Source organism: Capra hircus, chromosome 21, assembly GCF_001704415.2.
Source record: "Capra hircus breed San Clemente chromosome 21, ASM170441v1, whole genome shotgun sequence".
Taxonomy (NCBI): Eukaryota; Metazoa; Chordata; class Mammalia; order Artiodactyla; family Bovidae; genus Capra; species Capra hircus.
Window position 1 is genome coordinate 47,326,296 of NC_030828.1, and position 13,645 is coordinate 47,339,940.

The following is a 13,645-nucleotide window of genomic DNA, read 5'->3' on the forward strand; positions in this document are numbered from 1 at the left end:
TTCTCTTTAAATTAAGAATATATAAAATCACAATTCATATCTACTTTATGGTGTTATTTTTATATAGCTAATGAAATGTCATGTGACCAAATTATTGTACTTTGCTTTAACTAACCCACTGTTAACTTATAAGCTCACTTGAAATACATCAAGAATAGATGATTTGAAATTTTTCAATAGTGACCAAATTAACAGTAATTATAAATGAATTAATTTTAAATGTATAGCAACTAAATTGATTTTATATTTTTTGATTTTTTGTTTTCTTATGAATAAGAGAGTAAAATCTGCAGTTGAGTTGAATAAGGACGAGACCATAGTTCTATCAGAATTTCAGGATGACATGCAAAGCAATATAAAAGAGGTGAAGCTTCAAAAAGCAAAGGAGTTGGAGCGTTGGATGACTGAGAAAAACGAAGCTAAGGAATCTGTCTCTGAGAAAGAAAGTATAGATACTATCTTAGACTACATGCACGGCAGATATGGTTCAAGAGACCTGTCTTTCACTCTTATTGAAGCATCTCGACAAGCTGGCATTAGTTACATTGTTTATCCCAAGAAAAAGAAGATGAGACGGAGGAAAGGACTGAGACTCAGTAAACTTACACTTGTGTATGATGAGTTATCCAAGCCTCCAAAAACTCTTAAAAGGTCTTGTTTAATCAACATTTGTTATAGCTTAAGAAATATATTATGGTTTGGGCCTTAGTTTTATAATTCACTCATTGAAGGATCCTTTTGTATGTATATTTCCTGGGTCCGTCTCTTGTTGTTGTTCAGTTGCTCAGTCATATCTGACTCCTTGCGACCCTATGGACTGCAGCACACCAGGCTTCCCTGTCCTTCACCATCTCCCGGAGCTTGCTCAAACTCATGTCCCTTGAGTTGGTGATGCCATCCAACCATCTTGTCCTCTGTTGTCCCCTTCTACTCCTGCCTTCAATCTTTCCCAGCCTCAGGGTCTTTTCTAAAGAGTCTTCTCCAATGCCACAGTTCAAAAACATCAATTCTTCAGTGCTCAGCCTTCTTTATGGTCCAACTCTCACATCCATACGTGACTACTGGAAAAACCATAGCTTTGACTAAACCATAGCTTTTCCTGGTCCCATCTCTGGTGCCAATTAATTTATCAGTCAGGGTCCCAGAAGTAAACAGATAGCACTCTCAATTTAGAATAATTCTAGAGAGGTATAACAAAGGGTATTTTACAAAGATGTGGGCATAGGGAAATCACAAATGATAGAGTGCTTTCCTGGGGCTAGAAATAATAGAGCCAGTCTCTACCCCTCAGTATGAGAGGACGAAAAGAGAGAATGATTACTAGAACCTGGAAGAAAGGAATTTTATGGAAAGGATTTCCTTGAAAGAAGTAGTGAATTTTGGTCAAAGATCATGGCCAGTTTGAGGCAACCTTTCAGGAGGGGCCCGGAGGAATAAATACTATGACTTCACTTGAACTCTCTTTTCAGGGCTCCTAATTGAACATACTTGATTAGAAGAAAGCAAGTATTCCTATGTATATAGTCTGTACAGACTAGTATTCCAGGGCAAATGACAAGGTAGAGAATAGAGATAAATGTGGAGGTGGAAACGAGATCTGTTTGGCACAGATGGTCTTTCCAGGGTGACCTTTGACCAGAAATAGGAATTGAGAAGGAGTCAGCCACTCAGAAGGACTGGAAAATGCAATGGCTTTGAGGCTTGCCCTAAGCCTGGAACAGTGAGAGGCGAGAGAGTAGTGTTACTAGAGATATTTGCTGGGGTCTCATCGTGTTGTCTTGTAGGCCATGGTGAAAAGCTTGATTTGTATTCTAGGTACTAGGGAAAGCTCTTGGAGGGAGTGACATGATCTGATTTACATTTGTTTAAAAAAAAAAAAAAAGCATGCTGGCTGCCGTGTGGAGAATGGATGAGACCAAGAGTACAAGCAGGGATTTAAGATGTTATTGTACTCTAGACAGAAGAGATGATGGAGGCTTGCACTGGAGTGTGGAGAGAGGTGAGAAGTGTCACTGAGTAAGGAAGCAGAAGGATACTGACTTTTCTCACTTTTATTCTCCTTCTCTTAGCACAGGCCTTTCTCATAGTACATACTTGGTAAATATTTATGAAATGATGGGGTTTAATTTTTTTTCCTTCCAATAGAGCGTGTTTGTTCTCTCACGTGGCTATAACAGCACCAGCATACAATGAATGCTACTGAATGAAAACTGTGTGGGAAATGGAGAGTTTGCGGAGATGATATAGCATTTGAAAGCGTATTAGATGTCAGCTAATTTGATAGCCTAAGAAGTTTGGGATGAAGTCTGGGATGTCTTTTTGTTGGTCTGCTATGGAGTAAAATCTTTGCTTCTTCCTGCTTCCTCAAGTTCTTGTCCTTGCCAACCATTTGGATACATTTCCTTTTGCACATCAAGTTTTAACTCCTCAGTTCTCTGGAGATTGTATTTCCTCTGGTTGGGGGTAGGGATATAAATTAAGCCTGGAAGGAGCACTGATCCCTTATTCAGTTCTTTACAGAGGCTGTATCTTTAATAACAGTCTTCTGCTTTCCTAACCTCAGCATAGATTCTTCACACGATCTAAATGAACGAACAGCAGGACTTGGTTTGCATAAAACCCTGGTGGCTCAGAGGTTAAAGCATCTGCCTGCAATGTGGGAGACCTGGGTTCGATCCCTGGGTCGGGAAGACCCCCTAGGGAAGGAAATGGCAACCCACTCCAGTATTCTTGCCTGGAGAATCCCATGGACGGAGGAGCTTGGTGGGCTATAGTCCATGGGTCGCAAAGAGTCGGACACGACTGAGCAACTTCACTTTCACTTTTCTTTTACATGTAATTTTATTTTGATAACAGAGAAATAGTACTTGTCACTGAGTTGATTTATTGGTTATAAAAATTATATTTCTGTAATTTAAGAATCACCCTTTTGCATACTAGATCACTGTCCCACGGAGTCCTTCCTGGACAGAAGAAATATTTGCTCAGGATTCCACAATATGAACGTGTACTTCGGTGTCCCAGTGTACCTTTGGATTTAAATTTTGACAAAAGTGCCCAAATTAAAAGAATTCTAGAACATAATGATCCTCAAACATGGGCTCCTGAGATGGTGTCTCAGTTTAAGCAAAAGAAGACAACCCCGAGAGTTAAAATATCTGTTGACAAAGACTCATTTGAAACAGTGAAACAATCAGCAAAGCTGGACTTGAGTGATTCTTTGACCTGTGGTCTTCCTCCAGCAGTCATTAAACATTATGAGTCCGAAGTGGAGATCTTGACTGAAGAAATAAATAGTAAGAAGAAATATCCTGCATTTTTATACTGTAGGCGTGGAGCTCTTAATAGGAAACTGGGAAAGTTACAGAGTGCCATGAATGATCTACAGGAAGTAAGTTTTATGTAATCAAAATAATAATACTAACAATTTATCCTTATGATTATATATTAACTTTTACTAGAATTTTGAATAATGAACATTTGTATTATGTATATAGGATTAGAAAATTTTGACATTTTCAAATAATTAGCCTTAAAAACACTAGATTTTGTCAGATTCAGAGGCATCATATTATACTATACACATATAAAGCTGTTGAAGTCAGCAATGTTTGAAAGTTTATTTGATAGGCTTTCTTCCCTTAAATCAATTTAAATTGAATTTATACATCTATTTTCTAGGCTATATTCTTGGAGCCATTGTTCCTCAATGCCTATTGGCACCGACATTTCATTTATCTTTTCCAAGACAAAATTAATGAAGCTTTGGATGACTTGAATTTTATAAATAAATACAATAAAAATAATGCAGGTGGGTTGTCTGTGCAGTTATATCTTAACATAAGCTTTGGTCATTTAGTCATATAAAGATACATAATTTAAGACATATAAGTCTCCACAAATGTTTGTAACTTTCCTAAGTTAAATTTACTCTTGATATTGTAAATATAGGACTCTTTGTGATCCTGTTGTTTTAAAAAATATTTATCATAGTTTGAAATGTTAATGTCCTTGGTATACATTACAATAAATTGGTTTCTTACTGCTTATTTTGTAAGATAAGCTTACAATTTTTATAGAAATAATGCACAAATTTAGTCTGAATTAGAGTTGTAATTTTGCATGTGTGAGTGCTCAATTGCTCAGTTGTGTCCAATTCTTTGTGACCCCATAGTCTACAGCCCACCAAGCTCCTCTCTCCATAGGGTTCTCTAGGCAAGAATACTGGAGTGGGTTGCCATTTCTTCCTCTAGGGGATCTTCCTGAACCAGCCATCGAACTGGTGTCTCCTGAAACTGCTGCATTGGCAGGCAGATTCTTTACCATTCTTAAGACTTCTAAGATGGATGAAAAATATTCCATGAATAGAATATGATTGGATGAAAAAGATAGCTTTGTGTTTATGTACTATTCTCTAATCAAGTTGAATGACGAGGTATGGAACTTTTGAGAAATGAGAAAATGTCATATTCATCTTTGTATCTCCAACACTCACAACATACCACTAAAATATAATGAGCTTAATAAATGTTTTCTTTTAACTCTGTGCTGATCTCTACTAAAAGTCCATAACTTTTTACTATGAACAAAAAGATTATGAGACATTTTATAAAAAGGTAAAAGGTAATTTTTGTTAATGAAATTGAAAACACTTTTAACATAAATATTTATCCAGTCTGTGAACATGAATTTTGCATTGTTGAACAAAAGAACAAGTATTAAATGACAAAGTAAAATAGAGATACACTTTTCTAAGATTACATTTTTGGAGGGTGAAGGATTAATCTCTTAAAATTTAAGACTGTAACACTAAATTTTACCCTATTAATTTTCTTTAGATGCATATTTTTCAAGAGCAGAAATTTTCAGAGAAAAAAATGAAATTACGTTGGCAATTCTAAATTATACTCAGGCAATCAAGTGCAGGCCCACGGAAGCTGATTTGTACTTCCGGAGGGGTGAGATGTATGAGACAGAAAACAAAATGCTGGCCATTGATGACTTTTCTAAAGTAAGCTGTATTACATATAAGGCAGCCTTTTATATATTTGTATATCTTAGAATATGATATAAAATACTAATTATATAAATACAAATTATCTAATTATATATTTATATATTTTAGAGCATGATATCCTAATTTATAACAAATTGTTGAAATTCTTTCATATGTTATATAGTCAAAATTAATTTATTTTAGATTAGATTCTAGAATATTCATTAGTGGAATTGATATTAACAATACATCAATGATATTTTTGAATGAATGGATTTCCATCAGAGTTGGGTATGGGAGCATTCAGGAAACTTTGATGGAGCATTGACTTTCCAGCTGTCTTCTTTTGGATTATGAAGCAGTGAATAAAGAAACCTTTGCAGGTTCTTTAATAGGTGCTTCTTCTATTCAGTGGAGAAAATAATTTTCCACTTCTTGACACTGAGATCTGGCGATTTTCTCCTGCAGTAAACCTGTCTGCTTTCAAAGACTGCTTACTGGCTCATTCATTCATCCATTCATTCACTCACAAATATTTATTGCCTAAGGCACTGGGTAATAAAATCGATAAATCTTGGTGAATAAAACAGACATGTTTCATGCTCACATGGAGCCTATAGTATAAAGAACAAATATTAAATAAATAAATATATATACTAATATATAATTACTAATTGTGATGAATGCTGTGATGGAAATAAAGATGGTCAGTTCTGTTTAGTTGCTCAATCATGTCCGATTCTTTGCGACCCCATGGACTGCAGCACTCCAGGCTTCCCTGTCCATCAGTAACTCCCAGAGCTTACTCAAACTCATGTCCATTGAGTCAGTGATGCCATCCAAACATCTCATCCTCTGTCATACCCTTCTCCTTCTGCCCTCAATCTTTCCCAGCATCAGAGTCTTTTCTAATGAGTCAGTTCTTTGCATCAAGTGGCCAAAGAATTGGAGTTTCAGCTTCAGCATCAGTCCTTCCAATGAATATCAGGACTGATTTCCTTTAGGATAGGCTAATTCAATCTCCTTGCAGTCCAAGGGACTCTCAAGAGTCTTCTCCAACAACACAGTTCAAAAGCATCAATTCTTTGGTGCTCAGCTTTCTTTATAGTCTAACTCTCACATCCATACATGACTACTGAGAAAACCGTAGCTTTGACTAGATGGACCTTTGTTGGCAAAGTAGTGTCTCTGCTTTTTAACATGCTGTCTAGGTTGATCATAGCTTTCTTCCAAGGAGCAAGTGTCTTTTAATTTCATGGCTACAGTCACCATCTGCAGTGATTTTGGAGCCCCCAAAATTAAAGTCTGTCACTGTTTCCATTGCTTCCCCATCTATTTGCTATGAAGTGATGGGACCAGATGCCATGATCTGAGTTCTGGATGTTGAGTTTTAAGCCAACTTTTTCACTTTCCTCTTTCACTTTCATCAAGAGACTCTTTAGTTCTTCACTTTCTGCCATAAGGGTGATGTCATCTGCATATCTGAGGTTATTGATATTTCTCCCAGCAATCTTGATTCCAGCTTGTGCTTCCTCCAGCCCAGTGTTTCTCATGATGTACTCTGCATATAAGTTAAATAAGCAGGGTGGCAATATACAGCCTTGACGTACTTGTTTCCCGATTTGGAACCAGTCTGTTGTTCCATGTTCAGTTCTAACTGTTGCTTCTTGACCTGCATACAGATTTCTCAGGAGGCAGGTAAGGTGGTCTGGTATTCCCATCTCTTGAAGAATTTTCCACAGTTCATTGTGATCCATACAGTCAAAGGCTTTGGCATAGTCAATAAAGCAGAAATAGATGGTTTTCTGGAACTCTCTTGCTTTTTCTATGATACAGTGGATGTTGGCAATTTGATCTCTGGTTCCTCTTGGCTTTTCTAAATCCAGGTTGAACATCTGGAAGTTTACAGTTCACATACTGTTGAAGCCTGGCTTGGAGAATTTTGAGCATTACTTTGCTAGCGTGTGAAATAGTGCAATTGTGTGGTAGTTTGAGCATTCTTTGGCATTGCCTTTCTTTGGGATTGGAATGAAAACTGACCTTTTCCAGTCCTGTGGCCACTGCTGAGTTTTCCAAAGTTGCTGGCATATTGAGTGCAGCACTTTCAAAACATCATCTTTTAGGATTTGAAATAGCTCTACTGGAATTCCATCACCTCCACTAGCTTTGTTCATAGGGATGCTTCCTAAGGCCCACTTGACTTCCCATTCCAGAATGTCTGGCTCTAGGTGAAGGATCACACCATTGTGCTTATCTGGGTTGTGAAGATATTTTTTGCACAGTTCTTCTGTGTATTCTTGCCGCCTCTTCTTAATATCTTTTACTTCTGTTAGGTTCATACCATTTCTGTCCTTTATTGAGCCCATCTTTGCATGAAATGTCCCCAAGGTATCTCTGATTTTCTTGAAGAAACCTCTAGTCCTTCCCATTCTATTGTTTTCCTCTTTCTTTGCATTGATCACTGAGGAAGGCTTTCTTGTCTCTCCTTGTTATTCTTTGGAACTCTGCATTCAAATGGGTCTGTCTTCCCTCTTTTCCTTTCCCTTTAGCAAATGAAATATTTATTGATGATAGGGGACAATTTATATTTGATTGGGAGATATCAGAGAACCCCTTGAGGGAGTGAATTTTTGCTAGCCTATGTTCTGAGTCTATAGTCAGGCAGATATTCCACTGATTGCAGCAGAATTGTAACCTTGAACTTCTGAGTTTTAATTCTAAATTCTGCTTCTTAGTACAATTTAGAAGTTATTTAAACAGTAACTTTTCATTTTCCCAACTACTCTGTTTCTTAATTTATAATGGTTAGCCACACACTTGACATTCTTTTGCTTCAAGAGACTATTGTTATAACTTGGTAACTTCTTGAATAGAAGTGAACACAAGTCTCTTTTGAAGATGTTAAAGTTGTTAAAATATCTTTTCTGATCATTTCCTTTATCTAGCACTGATATTAATAGTTTAAAAATTTACTAATGCAGCGACTTGAGGTCAACCGTCAAAATCTTTAGTGTGTTTTTTCCTCTTTTAAAAATACTTCATTGCCATCTTCCTAAATGCCATATATATGTGTTAGTATACTGTATTGGTGTTTTTCTTTCTGGCTTACTTCACTCTGTATAATTGTCTCCAGTTTCATCCACTTCATTAGAACTGATTCAAATGAATTCTTTTTAACGGCTGAGTAATACTCCATTGTGTATATGTACCACAGCTTTCTTATCCATTCATCTGCTGATGGACATCTAGGTTGTTTCCATGTCCTGGCTATTATAAACGGTGCTGCGATGAACATTGGGGTACATGTGTCTCTTTCAATTCTGGTTTCCTCGGTGTGTATGCCCAGCAGTGGGATTGCTGGGTCATAAGGTAGTTCTATTTGCAATTTTTTAAGGAATCTCCACACTGTTCTCCATAGTGGCTGTACTAGTTTGCATTCCCACCAACAGTGTAGGAGGGTTCCCTTTTCTCCACACCCTCTCCAGCATTTATTGCTTGCAGATTTTTGGATTGCAGCCATTCTGACTGGTGTGAAGTGGTACCTCATTGTGGTTTTGATTTGCATTTCTCTAATAATGAGTGATGTTGAGCATCTTTTCATGTGTTTGGTAGCCATCCGTATGTCTTCTTTGGAGAAATGTCTATTTAGTTCTTTGGCCCATTTTTTGATTGGGTCGTTTATTTTTCTGGAATTGAGCTGCATAAGTTGCTTGTATATTTTTGAGATTAGTTGTTTGTCAGTTGCTTCACTTGCTATTATTTTCTCCCATTCAGGACTTTTGGACTCAGAGGGAGAGGGAGAGGGTGGGATGATTTGGGAGAATGGCATTCTAACATGTATACTATCATGTAAGAATTGAATCGCCAGTCTATGTCTGACGCAGGGTGCAGCATGCGTGGGGCTGGTGCATGGGGATGACCCAGAGAGATGCTGTGGGAGGGAGGTGGGAGGGGGGTTCATGTTTGGGAACGCATGTAAGAATTAAAGATTTTAAAATTAAAAAAAAAATTAAAAAAAATACTTCATAATTGCTGTGCTTTAATTTCCCCTCTACTATCAACAGGCAAGGAACAACTGAGTTTGCAATGATTTAGTCTGTTTATTGTCTTCTTTGTCAGTGTGAAATGAATGAGCGATGCCATTACCAATTCATTTCTTTTCTCCATTTTAGGGGCTAAATTAACCCATATTTGATTTCATTGAGTCAGCCTTAATGTAGTCTAATATGTGTCACCTTAAATTGGAATAAAATGCTATGATAGATACAATATAATCCAATCCTACTCTAGTTGAATAATTACTTACGAGGTTTTATTAATAAAAACTTTGGCGGGAAGAAACCTTGGCTTCTTATATGTGCTCGATTTGGTTTTTGTTTTTAATAAAACCTCCCCTTTCTAGAATTTGAAGACAAATGGATTTCCTTAAAGGCATGGTCTTTACATGCAAATCTGAAACTTTTGGCATCTTAGTTTGTTTTTATGTAATCTGAAGTTAAAAACAGGGTTGTAGTTATTTAATTTCCTGTGGGATTGTATACTTTTCTTGCTTATTTTTTTCATAATATGATATGTTTTTGTGACTTCCCTCCTCCCCCTGCCGCATGTAGTGTATCTTTTATGATCCCAAAAGAACAGACGCATTATTTAAACGTGGGATGTTCTACTATGAAAATGAAAACTGGATTGCAGCTGAACAAGATTTTACAGCCTTGTTAAAAATAGATCCCCAAAATTCTCAAGCAAGGTAAGAATTATTTTAGATACAGTTTTTGAAAAAAAAATTGAAATATGCTCTCAGGAAAGAAAATTGCTTGAAAAACATCAGACAGCCCTTTAAAATAGTGAATCTATTTTTAGAGCTACTAGTGTATGAAGCTCTTTACCTATACCCTAAGAGTAGTGAGCATTTCCACCTGAAAGGCATAAAAGTGATAATTTAGAGTTGTTTCATTTGCATTTTCTGAAGACGAGTTACATTATCGATTTTTAAAAATATTGACCTGTATTTCGTTTCTTTGGATTTCTTTTCATATCTGTATTTATTCAGTGCAGAGAACTGTTGACATAGATTTTCATTCTTTCTGGTTGTAACTTGGATATTAAACTTTGTTCATCCAACCTTATTGTGCATAATTCGTTTCCATTTTGTTGTTTTTCTTTTAATCAAAATTTAGTTTTGAGGAGGCTTACAACGTTTATATAGTCATACCTATTTGTCGTCTACTAGCATTGTTATCAGAGAAGGCAGTGGCACCCCACTCCAGTACTCTTGCCTGGAAAATCCCATGGATGGAGGAGCCTGGTGGGCTGCAGTCCATGGGGTCGTGAAGAGTCAAACACAACTGAGCGATTTCACTTTCACTTTTCACTTTCATGCATTGGAGAAGGAAATGGCAACCCACTCCAGTGTTCTTGCCTGGAGAACCCCAGGGATGGGAGCCTGGTGGGCTGCGGTCTGTGGGCTCCACAGAGTCAGACACCACTGAAGCGACTTAACAGCAGCAGCAGCATTGTTATAGTAAAATAAAGTATGCATTCAAAAAGATGCAAAGTATAAAGACATCACAATGTAAATGCTTATGTAACCACCACCAGCTCAAGAAACATTTCTAGCACACCTCCTTGTGCCTTTGCCTCTCTGAGAAGGTAACCACTGTCCTGACTTAACATTTCTTTATAGTTTCAACACACAAGCATGTGTCCCTAAACATTCTTAGTTTAGTTTTTCTGTTTCCTTGAACTTTATATAAATAAAATTGTAAGGTAGTATTTTTTCATCTCTAGATTATTTCATTGAATATTATGTATTAGTACATGTGGCTCCAGTTTGTTCATTTTAATTTTTGTATAGTATTCAGTGACATGAATATATTACAGTTTATTTATCCATTCTACTGATGAATTCAAATATGGTTTCATTCGCCATTATTGTACATGACACACATATGTGCATATCTATTGGGTAAATGGGGAAACAGTGGAAACAGTGTCAGACTTTATTTTTTTGGGCTCCAGAATCACTGCAGATGGTGATTGCAGCCATGAAATTAAAAGACGCTTACTCCTTGGAAGAAAAGTTATGAGCAACCTAGATAGCATATTCAAAAGCAGAGACATTACTTTGCTGACTAAGGTCCGTTTAGTCAAGGCTGTGGTTTTCCAGTAGTCATGTATGGATGTGAGAGTTGGACTGTGAAGAAGACTGAGCGCCGAAGAATTGATGCTTTTGAACTGTGGTGTTGGAGAAGACTGTTGAGAGTCCCTTGGACTGCAAGAAGATCCAACCAGTCCATTCTGAAGGAGATCAGCCCTGGGATTTCTTTGGAAGGAATGATGCTAAAGCTGAAACTCCAGTACTTTGGCCACCTGATGCGAAGAGTTGACTCATTGGAAAAGACTTTGATGCTGGGAGGGATTGGGGGCAGGAGGAGAAGGGGACGAATGGCTGGATGGCATCACTGACTCGATGGATGCGAGTCTGATTGAACTCCGGGAGTTGGTGATAGACAGGGAGGCCTGGCATGCTGCGATTCATGGGGTCGCAAAGAGTCGGACACGACTGAGCGACTGAACTGAACTGAACTGATTGGGTATACAAGTAGGAGTGGATACCTGCATTCCTATGCCTAATTCATAGGATATGCAATTGTTCAGCTGTAGCCCCAAACTAATTTTGCAAACTGGTTGTACTCCCAGTAGTTGTGGAGGCTCCACGACGGGTACTTTCATATTTTAGCCATCCTAGTGGGTATGAAGTATTATCTTTGAATTTTCATTTTCTTCATTACTAATGTTTACTAACCATTTGGATTTTCTTTTTCTTGTCATCCATAGCTTTTGTGTTGTTGGTCTTTTTTCTTTATTAATTTGTATGAATGAAAACATATTCTTGATATGAGCCCTTTGGTTATATTTATAGCAATTATTTTTTTCTGGCTCTGGATTGTCATTGCCCTCCTTAAATATTGTCTTTTGGTAAACAGTTTTTAAATGTAATACAATATGATCTGACTGAATAACATTTTTTTCTTTAAGGTTAGTGCTTTATCTGTCTTTATTAGAAGTTTTTCCTACTTTTATGTCATGTAGATATTCTCCTGTCTGATCTTCTAGAAAGTTTATTATTTTACCTTTAAAGTTAGATTTACAGTATACCTAGAATCAATTTTTGTATATGCTGTGAAGCAGAGAACAAATTTCATTCTTTTCTGTATGCATATTCAATTTTCCCAGCAACATTTAATAAAATGCCTGTCACTTTCCCATTGCTCTATAGTGTTAGCTTTGTAGGAAATGAAGATCCAGGTATGGTGGATCTCTTTCTTAGTCCTTTTTTCTATTTTGAGGTTTTTTTTTTTTTATATGGACCACTTTTAAAGGTTTATTGAATTTGTTACAGTGTTGCTTCTGTTTTTATATATTTTGAGTTTTTGGCCACAAGGCATGAGGGATCTCAGCTCCCCGACCAGGAATTGAACCACCACCCCCTACATTGGAAGGTGAAGTCTTAACCACGGGATTGCTAGGGAAGTCCCTATTTTGGGGGTTTTAAAAAAAAATCTACCTTTGCACCAATACTATTCTGTCTTAAATACTGTGGTTTCATAGTAAGTCATGAAATCCAGTAGAACAGTTCTTTTGATCTTTTAAAATTGTCAGAGCGTCCCTTGGCTAGTTTGCATTTCCAAAACCATTGAATGGGGTTAAACTATATGAAGGTCTTCCCTTATAGCTCAGCTGGTAAAGAGTCTGCCTGCAATACAGGAGACCCTGGGTCAATTCCTGGGTTGGGAAGTTCCCCTGGAGAAGGACAGACTATTCTTGGACTTCCCTGGTGGCTCAGATGTTACAGAATTTGCCTGTAATGCAGGAGACCTGGGTTTGATCCCTGGGTTGGGAAGATCCCCTGGAGGAGGGCATGGCAACCCACTTCAGTATTCTTGCCTGGAGAATCCCCATGCACAGAGGAGCCTGGTGTGGGCTACAGTCCATGAGGTTGCAAAGAATCAGACATGACTGACTGACTAAGCAGGCATGCAAACTATATGAAAATTGACTTCGTTATTGATTAGAATAGTAAAGTTTCACAGTTTTGTATGGTTTAAGTTAGCAGAATCAGCAAGTTAACTTCCGTGGTAATTCATTTGTATTTCAATTGGGGTTGCAATGAATTTATAGAGCAGCAGGGGAAAATTTGACATCCTAACAATATTAAATCTTTTCATGTATGCCTATGATAAATATTTTTATGTCTTCATTCCCTTTGCTCAATAATATTTCATAATTTCTGTAAAGAAGCCTTATGTATATCTTTTTCTTTATTCCTATATATTCAATATTGCTTAGTTTTATTTTAGATACTACTTTAGTATAATTTTATTATAAACTTTTTGTTGCTGGTGTATAGAAATGTAGTTGATAAATGTATATTGATCTTGCAATATAACAATCTAGCTAAACTTAAAAAATATATATTTTAAAAACTTGCTTCTATTTAACGGGAGTATAATTGCTCTACAATGTTGTATTGGTTTCTGCCATACATGAACATGAATCAACCATAGGTATACATATAACCTCTCTCTCTTGAATCTCCCTCCCACCTTCCACCCCATCCCACCCGTCTAGGTTGTCACATTGGATTTG

At 37.0% G+C, this 13,645-nt stretch overlaps 1 protein-coding gene across 1 annotated transcript in view; it reads left to right on the forward strand.

The window, feature by feature from the left end:
* TTC6 (tetratricopeptide repeat domain 6) overlaps window positions 1-13,645 on the forward strand; it is a 203,223-nt gene that overhangs the window by 108,002 nt on the left and 81,576 nt on the right. Inside the window, exons 11-15 of the mRNA XM_018065926.1 lie at window positions 278-651; window positions 2,941-3,391; window positions 3,682-3,811; window positions 4,839-5,011; window positions 9,607-9,743. Coding sequence (XP_017921415.1) covers window positions 278-651; window positions 2,941-3,391; window positions 3,682-3,811; window positions 4,839-5,011; window positions 9,607-9,743 — 1,265 coding nt within the window. The remainder of the gene's footprint in view (window positions 1-277; window positions 652-2,940; window positions 3,392-3,681; window positions 3,812-4,838; window positions 5,012-9,606; window positions 9,744-13,645) is intronic.